The 12530-nt window shown below is 42.7% G+C and overlaps 1 protein-coding gene across 6 annotated transcripts in view; it reads right to left on the bottom strand.

Moving 5' to 3' along the window:
* Window positions 1-12530, bottom strand: part of TTC3 (tetratricopeptide repeat domain 3) — a 99433-nt gene that overhangs the window by 69210 nt on the left and 17693 nt on the right. For all 6 annotated transcript variants that reach the window (XM_070750405.1, XM_070750409.1, XM_070750410.1 and 3 more), the window contains 3 exons: window positions 11940-12025; window positions 10968-11062; window positions 6052-6114 (listed from right to left, as the gene is read on the bottom strand). In XM_070750405.1, coding sequence (XP_070606506.1) covers window positions 6052-6114; window positions 10968-11062; window positions 11940-12025 — 244 coding nt within the window. The remainder of the gene's footprint in view (window positions 1-6051; window positions 6115-10967; window positions 11063-11939; window positions 12026-12530) is intronic.

Here is a 12530-nt window from a genome sequence, read left to right as displayed (position 1 = left end):
TTAAGTTTCACTTTTTTCTTTTATTTTGAATCTCAGTTCTGCTAGTATTTTTCAGAACATATTGAAACACAAATAAATTAATGGAAAACCAACTTAATATCAATTAAAATTTTGTTTTTAATGCAGTTTTCTATGTCATGTGGTAGAGATTTAGGGCATAAAGAACAATTTAAGAATATTTTATTTAACATACAATTAAAGATCTTCTAAAATCTAATACTGTCTCCCACCATAAAGCTAAACTAATACAGTCAGTCACTGACCTATGACCATAATGGAAACCTGCCCATTACAGTCGCAAGCATGATGCCTGTTAATCGAAATGATCACGTGATTGCCTCATTTAACAATCCCTACCCCTGCTCACCCTGATAAGCTTATTGTCATTTTCTTTTTCTTCTAGGCACTTTGGCACACATTAAAAATGAAATGCTGTTGCCTGCTCTCAAATGTTTACACATACATGACACATATAGATATGCTGTATACATTCATACGTATATATCTACACCCTAACCTATAAATATATACAGTACAAATATTCATCACTGTCCATTTTGAATACATAGCAGAAAGAGGAAGCTTGAGAGTTCACAAGGTTGATACTGTATGGCACAAAAGTGGCTGAATCTGGACGTTCTGCTTAGGATACCACAAAGCCTCCTCCCAGAAAGTAACAAAGGAAACAGCTCATGAAGAGGATGTGTAGTATCCCAGACAATCCTGAAGACTGTCATTAAATGACCATACAGGTCATTCAGTGGAGCAAAAGATCCTTGGGGTGGGGAAAGTCCTGGGAGGTCTATATGGGCCAAGACCTGTCTGTCCTGGGTCTTTCAAGCCCTCTCCCATCCCGAGACCTCCTGTACTCTGCCTCCCACTCCTTGGGATCCTCAAAATGCCTACTTTCCACCTCCATTCCCCCACCCACCCATTGTTCACTTACCTTTCAAAGATCTCAAGAGCTTTGGACTTTGTGTTGTATGAAGGTAGGACATTCCATCACACAGTGTTCCTGGACCATATGGCTGTGACTGGACGCAACTGCTTCTGGGATGCAGCCACACAGCCCAGGGACAAAGCTACGCAGACTGCATTAGGGAAGCAGAGTAGATGACTTTGTCTCCGATATACATGGCTACATACCAGAAGTGGCCATTTTGGCACAATCACAAGGAATTGATTACTCTGAAAATGTTGGCAGCTTCTGAGATGCAGCCAAATGGGCATGGGGCAGAAGAGTCTATCTTCCTTTCCCTACATGCAGTCTGGCATTCCAGAGATCTTCAAAAGGTAAGTGTGACATGTATGATGAGTGGTAGAGACAAGCCTGTCCCGGGTGGATATGATGTGCCAGTGTCTGGAAGCTGAAAGGGTCTGGATGGGGGCCAACAAGCTCAAGCTCAACCCAGACAAGACCGAGTGGCTGTGGGCATTTCCTCCTAAGAACTATTCAATCTGTCCGTCCATTGTTCTGGGGGGAAAAACATTGACCCCCTCAAATAGGGTCCACAACTTGGGTGTCCTCCTGGATCCACAGCTGAGCCTTGATCACCACCTCTCGGCTGTGGCCAGGGGGACCTTTGCCCAGGTTCGTCTGGTTTGCCACTTGCAGCCCTACCTGGACCAGGGGGTTCTACACACAGTCGCTCAGGCCCTCATCACCTCCCATCTTGATTATTGCAACGTGCTCTACATGGGGCTACCCTTGAAGAATGTTCGGAGACTCTAAATTGTCCACAATGCAGCCGAATGAGCTGTCATGGGTGTACATCAGTATACCTATATAACACCTATGCTCCACGAGCTGCACTGGCTTCCTATTAGTCTCCAGGCATAATTCAAGCTGTTGGTTATTACCTATAAAGCCCTATATGGCTCAGGGCCAGACTATTTACAGGATCGTCTCTTGCAGCATACCTCCCAGAGACCTATAAGAGCACACAGAGTCAGCCTCTTGCAGGTCCCATCAACTAAGCCAGTGTTTTTCAACCAGTGTGCCATGGAACATGGTCAGGTGTGCCGCAAGAGGGGAGAGAGAAAGAGAGAGAAAAAGAGAAAGAAAGCAAGAGAGAGAGAAAGAGTGAGAGAGAGAAACAAAAAAGAGAAAGAAAGAAAGAGAGAGAGAGAGATAAAGAAAGCAAGAGAGAGAGAGAGAAAGCAAGTGAGAGAGAGAGAAAGCAAGAGAGATCGGGGGAAAGAGAAAGAGAGAAAGAAAGAAAGAAAGAAAGAAAGAGAGGGAGAGAGAGAAAGAAAGAGAGAGAAGGAGAGGGAGAGAGAGAAATGTGAGAAAAAAGGGGAGAAAAAAAGAGAAACGAGAAAATGATTGAGGCAGGGAATGAGAGGAAAGAGAGAGAAACAAAAGAGAGAAGTGACTCTTGATTTAAAGCATATGATTAAAAGCACCCAAAGAATAAGAGAGAGAAAAAACCCAGCCCACACCTGTTTTTGGAAATGGTTCAAGAGTGTGTATACACACACACACAAGGGGGGGGTAATATGTATAATATGTACTGTCTTAGGGTGTCATTTTGGTTGGTGGTGTGCCCCAGGATTTTGTAAATGTAAAAAATGTGCCGCAGCTCAAAAAAGGTTGAAAATCACTGAACTAAGCAATGCAGATTGGCGGGATCGCGGGGAAGGGTCTTCTCTGTTGTCACCCTTTTGTCTTTCCGTAAGGCCATGAAGACTTGGCTGTGCCAGCAAGCATGGGGCCATAAACCAACAACAATCACCGCCAAATTGTATGAATGTCAAGTATGCATGTTGGGTTAGTTTACTAGGGCTTTTAATTAGAGTTTTATAGCTCAGATTCTGTATTTGACTTCTTTTTTACTGTTTTTGTGCTTTATACTGTTGTAAGCCACCCCGAGTCCCCCAGGATTGGGTGGCATAGAAGTCAAATTAAACAAACAAACAAACAAACAAATAAGCGTAGGGACCCAGTTGCTTGGAAAACAGACTTAAGGCCTTAGGGGACATAGTATGGGGAGGAAGCTGGCCCAAGGATTGTGGGGACTCAATAGGATGGGATGGTGAGATAGCTGGGAGAATCACTGAAGATTTCTACATTCGTAAAGATGAATGTCATAACATTCACCACCACTAAGTGACTGATTATAAGTAGAGGACTACTTGTATCTTCCTTTGGAAAGATTATACTGTATGTTCCTATTCATTCTCTATTTTTCAAAGTTTTCCACAGTCATCCAGACAGACAGAAGCAATCTTCACCAGAAAAATATAGAACAATAGCACAATTCTCTAGGACACCAATAAAATATAACAGTGATGGTGAATCTCTTTTGGTTTGTGTGCCAAAAGGGAGGGGGTGCATGCCCACACCCATAATTCCATGCGGGGACCCCCATGTAAGTGCATTACCATCACCCCGTTCCTGGTACACGATAGCACACACACCCATTTTTCACTCTCCCTAGATTTCCGGGCCTTTCTAAGAGCCTGAAGAGGGCAAAAACGGGCTTCACTCCATTGAGTCCCTCCGCAGGCAGAAAATATCAATTTGCCAACTTCTGGTTGGATTGAAAGGCCCATTGTCTTACTCTCTCCAAGCTCCAGAATCTTTCTAGGAGGCTGAGGAAGGCAAAAATGGCCAGAGGTCTTCTGGAGGTCAGAAACGGCTCATTTCCCAACTTGAAATGGGCCGTTTCTGGCTTCTTGAGAATTTCTGGGGGGCGGGGGGTATGTAGAAGGACATTTTTTCCTGCCCCAGGCTCCAAGAAAGGCTTTGGAACTTGGCGAGAGTAACAAAAGGGTCTTCCCCACCCCACCCCGAGGCTGGAAACAGCATGTTTCCTTACTCCCGCTGGGCCCAGAAGGTCGGAAAATGAGCTGGCGTGTCCACTGATATGGCTCGTCATGCTACTTGTGGCACACGTGCCATAGGTTCATCATTACTGCACTATGGCATCAATAAAACAGTAAGTTTCCTACTGGTGAGTTTATCTGAAGGTGACCTTTAAATTTCTGGAAAAGTGGGGGATTTAAATAGGATTGACAGAGAGAAAGATAAGAAAGTAGATTAAAAAGCTGTAAACTTCTTTGATCCTTAAAAAATCTAACTGAGGGAATCAATTCTTTCTTTTATGAGAAAGGCAAAGCAGAACGTTATGACCTTCAGACTTCAGTGAATGGGAATAAAAGCCAAGCCAGGTTATCCGAGCCTTGGCAGAGTTGGAGAAAAGAAAAGATCTAGGTGACAGTGTTCTTTAAGTTACTCTCCCTATTTGTTCTTTCCTCATCTAGTGAAAGTAAAAACTTTTAGGCAAAGTAAACGGGTTATGGCAAGTTTTTGTCATATAACATTTGTCTCGGAACAAACAACATGGAACACTGTACTTAGCATTACTCAGAGCAACAATTAGGTACAAAGAGTACCTACCGATACAAGAACAATGAGTGCATGTTATTCTTATTGTGTCAGACTTTGTCAAAATCCAGTTCTTGGCAGGATGAAACTGGTTTTGCCTAACAACTAAATTATTTCTAGAGAAATCAAAGACGTATTTCCAACAGATATAGCAAGGCCAAGGGAGCTTTTGCTAATTATATCTTTTCACACTCTTGCTGATCGCTGTAAATAAAACATTGTTTCAAAGTTAAAATGCTGGGAAAACTTTGTTTCTTCTTTGAAATCACAGTTTTGAACTCAAGCTGTGATATTTCATGAAATTTGATAATTAAAATGTTTTGCAGACCTCAGTATGCTCATTCACCAGACACTGCAAGATTAAACAAGTGTATTAGCAAAGGCAGCTTGAGAAAAAAACATGTACATTCTGCTATGAGCAGTTGAAATTGGCCAACAATCCCAAATATCTTTCTATTTCTATATTTCTATTATAAATAGTTTGAACACTTCTTTTCAAAAATTTTGAACTGGCTCTGTAGATTTGAATCCTAGCTACTGTATTTTTCGGTGTATAAGACGCACCCTTTTACTTCAAAAAAGTGCATCAAAAACTGGGTGCGTCTTATACATTGAATGTTGCATGGGGAGGGGGATTGGGTAGTGGTCAGCAGCGGCAGCCCTCCCGTGGGAGACCTGCAGGCGTTGGCCAAGGAGCCCTCCCGGCAGGCTGAAAAGCAGCTTGCGTGAGCAGCCGTGGCAGGGGCCGTGCAGGGGCCGCCTCTCCTTGGCTGAGCCAGCTTTGTTCGGAGTACCCTTCGCTAACCGCCGCTGCCATCCGAGGCCATCCCACTGCTCCCCACGCATACCAGCCTCGGTTGCAAAGGGGATGGCAGAATTCCCTCTGTCCTTCACTTAAAAGCCGCTCAGCTTCAGGGAGAACAGAGCCACAAGTGCTGCTTTCAAGCTCCGTGCAGGGCAGCCACAGGCACCTCCGACATTCTTTGCCTAGGCAAAAGAAGTGGCATAGGAGGACCCCTGGGAACCTCCCCTTCTCATCTTTTGCCTGGGCGAAGAATGCTGGAGCCGCCTGTGGCCGCCCTGCATGGAGCTTGAACGTAGCACTTGTGGCTCCGCTCTCCCAACACCGAGAGAATAGCACTGGGGTCAAGGGGGGGAGGGAGACGGGGCTCCAAGACAGAGAAACGGTCATGCAGGAGGCTTTTAAACTGGAGCAGACGCTGCTTGTGTCTGGGTAATTGAACACCTCTGGCACTCTCTCTCTCGAGATATTGTTTTTACTCATTGCTGTAATGCTGATGTCTGGAGAAAACAACTAAAGCACCAAGGATTTTCAGAGTCAGAAGGAACTTTCTTTGGAAATTACAGATTACAAGTTAATTTATTATTTACAAAACATCCTTATTACATTTAAATAAAAGTGACTTTTCTGCCCCAACTTCAAAATAGTTGTTAAATAATCTATGGTCTGAATGCACTTTTCTCTATGCTCTGGTTTAAACCACAAGCACAGAAATGTTGAATTACTCTGTAAAATAATGTAATTTTGCTGATGAACAAACTGAATGTTTCTTTGCCATTTATAACCTTATGTCACAACATGAATAAGAATATGTTCAAATCAGCAATTCTCTTGGTCAGAAGTGGGAAACCATACTTACTGATACTGTCCAATTCGGAGAAAACAGAGAGCCCGGTTGCCATAAAGAAAGTAATTTTCTGGCCTTAAAAAAGGTTAGATAATATTTAGCTTGTAAACCATAAAGAAAAACATAAACAATTAGCCATAAATTATTCCAAATGAAATTTTAACGTATAAAATTTAAATTTGTAAATTGAAGAAATACTCAGCTTTTTTTTTAAGTATCTACAGAACAAATTTTATGAGAATTGACTCAAGACAGAGAATGCTCCTAGCCAACATGTAGCTAAATACAGTAATACCTCGTCTTACGAACCCCTCGTCATACAAACTTTTCAAGATACGAACCCGGGGTTGAAGATTTCTTTGCCTCATCTAAAAAACCCTTTCCGTCTTACGAACCTGAGCCCGGCTCCGTGGGCTGTCCTACTGCGCATGAGCTATCTGACTGCCGAAGGGATTCCCCTGCCTTGTGACTGTCACCACCGAGATTTCCCATTTGCTTGCATGGGAATTCCCCGCCGGAATTACCCGCCTCCTTTTGCTTGCACGTGAGGAGGGGAATGCCGGAGCTGCCCCATTTCCCTGCCACTTTCCCCACTAGCCCTCTGCTTCCTCTGCTCCCCGCAGCCACCCCATCCTGCTGCCAAAATCCCCCCTAGCCTGCCGCTTACTTCACCCCATCTCGCTGCTAAAATCGCCAGTCCAAAAGCTTGGTATCTTGCCCCAAATCTCTCCAATATCGCTCCCCCAAAAGCCTTGTTTCTTGCCCCAAATTTCTCCAAGCTTTTGGGAGAGCGATTTTTGGAGAGATTTGGGGCAAGAAATGAAGCTTTTGGGAGAGCGATTTTTGGAAGATTTGGGGCAAGATACGAAGTTTTGGGGGGAGCGATTTGGGGCGGTGTTAGCCTTCATTAGGACGTCCATTCCTCACTTCTCCTCGCTGTCTGTCTCCACTCCGTTAGCCTTCACTTTGTCTGCTTGCCGCTTTTTTTAAGCCTTAAAGTGGGTTTGCACGCATTATTTGCTTTTACATTGATTTCTATGGGAAACAATGTTTCATCTTATGAACTTTTCACCTTACGAACCTCGTTTCAGAACCAATTAAGTTCGTAAGACAAGGTATTAGTGTATCAGAATTACAACAGTTTGTATAAACTGATCTTGCTAACAACAGTGCATATACAGTATTACTTATTCCTAAACAATTAATTCTTAATGGACAATCTACTTTTATGCTTTCTCTCCTGAGAAGACAGTTGAGATGAAAATGAAGGTGAGCCAATATGAATATTGTATACTTTGCTTTCCTCAGTAGCAGAGATGAGGGCCTAGGGTCAAGCTAATTCCACTATGTTGTGGTTAGCTCTGGCCCAGCTCCTGCCCCAAGGACTGTGGATGTAGGGGAGAAATCCACATGCTGCAGGCCTGTTTTGCCCCCGGTGGAATCTGCTGATGAAGGCTCCTCTGACCAAGAAGACATGAGTGACAGGGAGGAGGAGAGTGTGGCAGACAGCTCAGAAGGAGATCAATTATCTAGCTCCTCCTTGGATTCAGAACAAGAGTTAATGAGGTCACCTGTGGTTGGGTGGGGCTGTGGTAATTAGTGAGGCTGCTATAAATAGCAGCCTGTGGGTTTGGCCATTGTGGAGGATTATCTGATCGTTGTGTTTCGTGACTGCTTTGCTGACTTTGATCTTTGTGTGCTGATTTCCCCCCGCTTTGACAATAACCCAGAGCAAAGTGTGTTTCACTTTGTGAAAGAAGAAGGACTGTGAATTGCCTCACAGATGCAAGCTAAGTATCATAGAACTGATAAGGGACTTGTACAAATTACTAATTTGTTTGGAGACAAGTGCTCTTTGCTATACAAAAAAGAGTGCTCTGTTTATTTGCATTTTCAGTATAAAGAACATTGTTTTGAATTTTCAAACGTGTGTGTGTTTGAAATTGTATCTGTGCATTTTTGGGAGGATTCTACCAGAGAGCTCTACAGAACACACTATACAGTCTAAGCCTAGAGAACATAATCATTTATGAGATCAGGATCACAATTTTTGAAGGGCATGTCTTAACTTAGCACTAAAGTTCTATCAAAGCATGTTATGCAGGCAGGCTCTAAAGCTTTAAATCACTTTTTTAGCAACGTACTGGAAGCAATCTTTTTATTAATGGTACTGTTCTCAATCTATTTTTGTAGAAACAAGCCTGTCCTGGGTGGATGTGATGTGCCGGTGCCTGGAAGCTGTAAGGATCTGGACGGGGACCAACAAGCTGAAGCTCAACCCAGACAAGACTGAGTGGCTGTGAGCATTTCCTCCTAAGGACTATTCAATCTGTCCATCCATTGTTCTGGGGGGGAGAAACATCGACCCCCTAAGCAATGTTCCCTCTAATTTTTTTTCGGTGTGGGCAGAAAAGTATAGTGTCTGAGCGACAGTCCCTTTGGGACTGGGCGGCATAGAAGTATATATAAATAAATAAACAAACAAACAAACAAACAAATAAATAAGAAAAAAATTCCCTTTTTTATTAAAAGAAATTAATAATAAAACAAAACCAAAATCTATTACTATTATTACTATCTTCTCTTTTTCCATCCCTGTCTCCTCCCCCCTTGTGTGTGTGAACTCTTGAACCATTTCCAATAACAGGTGAGCTATTGGAAATTGTTCAAGAGTTCACACACGCACACACACACACACACACACACACACACAAACGGCTGGGGTTTTTTTTCTCTTATTATTTGGGTGCTTTTTACCATATGCTTTAAATCAAGAGTCATTTCTCTTTCTTTCTCTCTTCCCCTCTTGCTCTCTCTCTCTTTTTCTCACTTTCTCTCTCCCTCTCTTGTTTTCTTTCTCTTTTTCTATTGCTTTCTTTCTTTCTCTCTCTTTCTTTCTATCTCTCTTGCTTTCTTTCTCTTCTCTCTCTTGCTATCTCTCCTCCCCCTTTCTCTCTCTCTCTCTTTCTCACTTACTTTCTCTCTCTCCTCCTCTCTCTGTCAGCGAGGGGGCTACAAGAGCGCTTTCTCCGAGCGCTTCAGGAACGCCTGCCCTGCCTCTACTGCAGCCCCCTTGCTGGAAGTCTAGGACAAAAGCGCTCCCAGCGAAGGGGCTGCGAGAGGGGAGGAGCGGGCATTCCCGAAACGGACGGAGGAAGCCCTCTCTCGCAGCGAAAGCGCTCCCAGCCAGGGGGCTGCGAGAGAGGGCTTTCTCTGTCCGTTTCGGGAAAGCCCGCCCTGCCCCTCTCACAGCCCCTTGGCTGGGAGCGCTTTCGTCCCGAGAAGCCGAAGCTGCCGCCACAGCTGCGAGAAAAGTCTCGCCCAAGGCAGGAGGTGGAGGAGGAGGAGAGGGGGCGGATCGGGCGGGCGGGGGGCAGGGCCGAGAGGCCAGGAGCGCAAGGGGGCCAGAGGCACCATGGAGAGGCAGGGGCAGCCGCGGCTCCCTTCTATTGCCCACGCCTCCCCGCTCGCCCCCCCCCGTGGACTGGCAGGGGGATGGGGAGCACGCACCCAAAAAGGCTGCGCGGGGGGGTACTTTGGAGCGCGCGCGCATGCACGCAGCTTACGAGGAACGGTGCCCCTAAGATAGGGTCTGCAACTTGGGTGTCCTCCTGGATCCACAGCTGAGCCTTGATCACCACCTCTCGGCTGTGACCAGGGGTACCTTTGCCCAGGTTCATCTGGTTTACCACTTGCGGCCCTACCTGGACCAGGAGGCTCTATGCAGTCGCTTAGGCCATCATCACCTCCCATCTTGATTATTGCAACGTGTTCTACATGGGACTATAGAGTGTTCAGAGGCTATTCTCAGTCTATTCTTGTTATCCATCTTGGCTTAACTTTTGGAACTTAATTTTGCCTATTCTTTGTCCATCTGATTAATTTACAGTAATTACTGACTTTTTATATATATCCTAGTCTGGAAGCTATGTCTAAATTTAATATAAATTTAATTATTTAACACAATTAGGGATTTTAGATAGTTATGTATTTTTAATTTAATTGGATATAATCTTATTGTAACCTATTGTTTTTTATATGCTATAAGGCGCCCCATGTCCTCAGAGAGAGGCAGCATAGATATTAAACAAACAAACAGACACACACCATAATAATTTCCTATTATATCTTTTTCCATAAACTTTTTGTTACTTAAGAGGTTTCAGAACTGATTATTTCTATTGTTCTCTATTCCTACTGAGAAGAAAAGCTTTTTGGAAAGCTCTAAATATACAGCCTACAAATTGTATGGGATATGCTGGCTTTTTATTAATTTCTCAGTTGATTTTCTCAGTAGTTCAAACTGAAATTTATAAATTGTTCCAATATCAATCAACTGGGGAGGATGTAAGTAAGGTACAAAGGGACTTCTAGGGATCCCATTGTGTGTCTTTGCCAATAGTCTGGTGCAAAACCTGAATATTTTATCCATCTACAGTGTGATGTACTAATCTCAGAATCCACCCACTGAACCATAAACACATATACCTCAGTTAATTGAAGTAGCTGTCTACGTGTGTGCACGATCAAGTGACTATCAAATTTAAAAAACTGAGAGTGCATAAGTAAATTCTTTACTGCAGAAGTAAATTCTTAATTCAGATGTAATCAAGAAACCAGTAATTCACTATGCTTAAAAATGCTTAGAAATGCTCTGTGGGTCTTAATAGTCAGAATAAATGCTGGTCCCAACTAACATGGCCAGGGCAATTAGTTGGAAAGATTCTACTGACCGTAAGAGTTAAGCATCAGCCATCTGAAAGCAAGACTATATTTTCATGTGAATGTCATTTTATTAGAAAGTTCTACAAATTTAAAATATTATATTCCTCCCACTCTCCTTTATTATACTACTCTAATTATATTCTGCAAAACTTAACTTCTGGACATTTCTAGGCTTTTGGATATTAACATAATTTATCCCTTACCATAGTTCTATAGCTCTTGTATAGAAAGCAACTGCACTCTCAAATTTATCTTTAGCAAATGCTTCATTTCCCCTTTTTTTCATATTCTCACTGTTCTGTAATAAAATATGACAAAATAAAATTAACAAGAAATGGAACTTATTTTCAAATTACAAGATTTGGTCTGTAAAATCTCTATGACCAATGATGCTGTTTTAAAATTAAGATTTTTGGGCTACGCAATGTAGATCATTAGAAACATAGCCATAATAACCAAATAACAACAAAAATAACAAATAATCATCCAGTAAATTATTTCAAAATTATGAGCATTCTCATTCTAATTTAAACTTTAGTTTGCATTAAGTCATTTATTAAACATAAGAACATAAGAAGAGCCATGCTGAATCAGGCCAAAGCCCATCGAGTCAAGCATTCTGTGTCACACAGTGGCCCACCAATTGTACATGGGGATCTTGCGTAGGCAAAACCCTCCCTTTCCCTTGACCCCCAACAAATGGTACTCAAGGGAATCCTGCCAGCCTCAACCAACATAGAGGCGGCACATGGACATCCGTTATTCTAACAATGATCACGATATACAATGTAAAAAGGTGGTACATTTTACTGAAATTAATGAAAGAACCAAATCTCACATTAGTATATCAGCTTATGCATAAGGGTATCTAGTTTGGTTATTTTGAAATGTCCAATCATTGTAAGGATTATAAGTCAGTGAAAGTGAGTTGGTCAGCCACATAAATGTTCTTATAGAAACAAGTTAATAATGCAGAAATCATCTATTTTATATATAGGTAACACAAAGATCAGAAAAAACCACCCAGAACCTCCTCTGTTATGGAAATAGGCAACTTCGAGAGAAGGGGGGGAGGGAGAGAGGGAGCGGGGGACAGATAGACAGACAAGAGCATCTCAATATTAAATTAGCCTTAAATTTTTGTGATATGTAATTTTTTAAAAAAAAAACCTCACCATCATACAGTTGTCACAATAATAAGATTCAAAGGCTTCTACTAAATTGTAGTCATCCAAAATAACTCTAGTTATATAACACTTATCTGTAATAAGAAATAAAATGCTCAATTAAGACAATTGCCTTGATTGTTAGCTGCTAAGAGGTTTAGATTAGATTTATTGGATTTATATGCTGCCCCTCTCCGTAGACTCGGGACGGCTCACAATAATGGTAAACAATACATAGTAGCAAATCTAATATTTAGCAATCTAAATTACAGTTTTAGGTTCAAAAATCCAAAAGAAACCCCAATATATAAAAAACAAGCACACAGTCGAATCATACACAGAAACTACATGGGCAAAGGGGAGATGTTTCAATTCCCCCATGCCTGACGGCAGAGGTGGGTTTTAAGGAGTTTCCGAAAGGCAAGGAGGGTGGGGACAATCCTAATCTCTGCGGGGAGCTGGTTCCAGAGGGTCGGAGCCACCACAGAGAAGGCTCTTCCCCTGGGTCCCGCCAGACGACATTGTTTAGTCAACGGGACCCAGAGAAGGCCCACTCTGTGGGACCTAACCAGTCGCTGGGATTCGTGCGGCAGAAGGCAG

This window comes from Erythrolamprus reginae, chromosome 4 (assembly GCF_031021105.1).
Source record: "Erythrolamprus reginae isolate rEryReg1 chromosome 4, rEryReg1.hap1, whole genome shotgun sequence".
Lineage (NCBI taxonomy): Eukaryota > Metazoa > Chordata > Lepidosauria > Squamata > Dipsadidae > Erythrolamprus > Erythrolamprus reginae.
The sequence above is the reverse complement of the archived record's forward strand: the minus strand, read 5'-3'. Positions and strand labels throughout refer to the sequence as shown.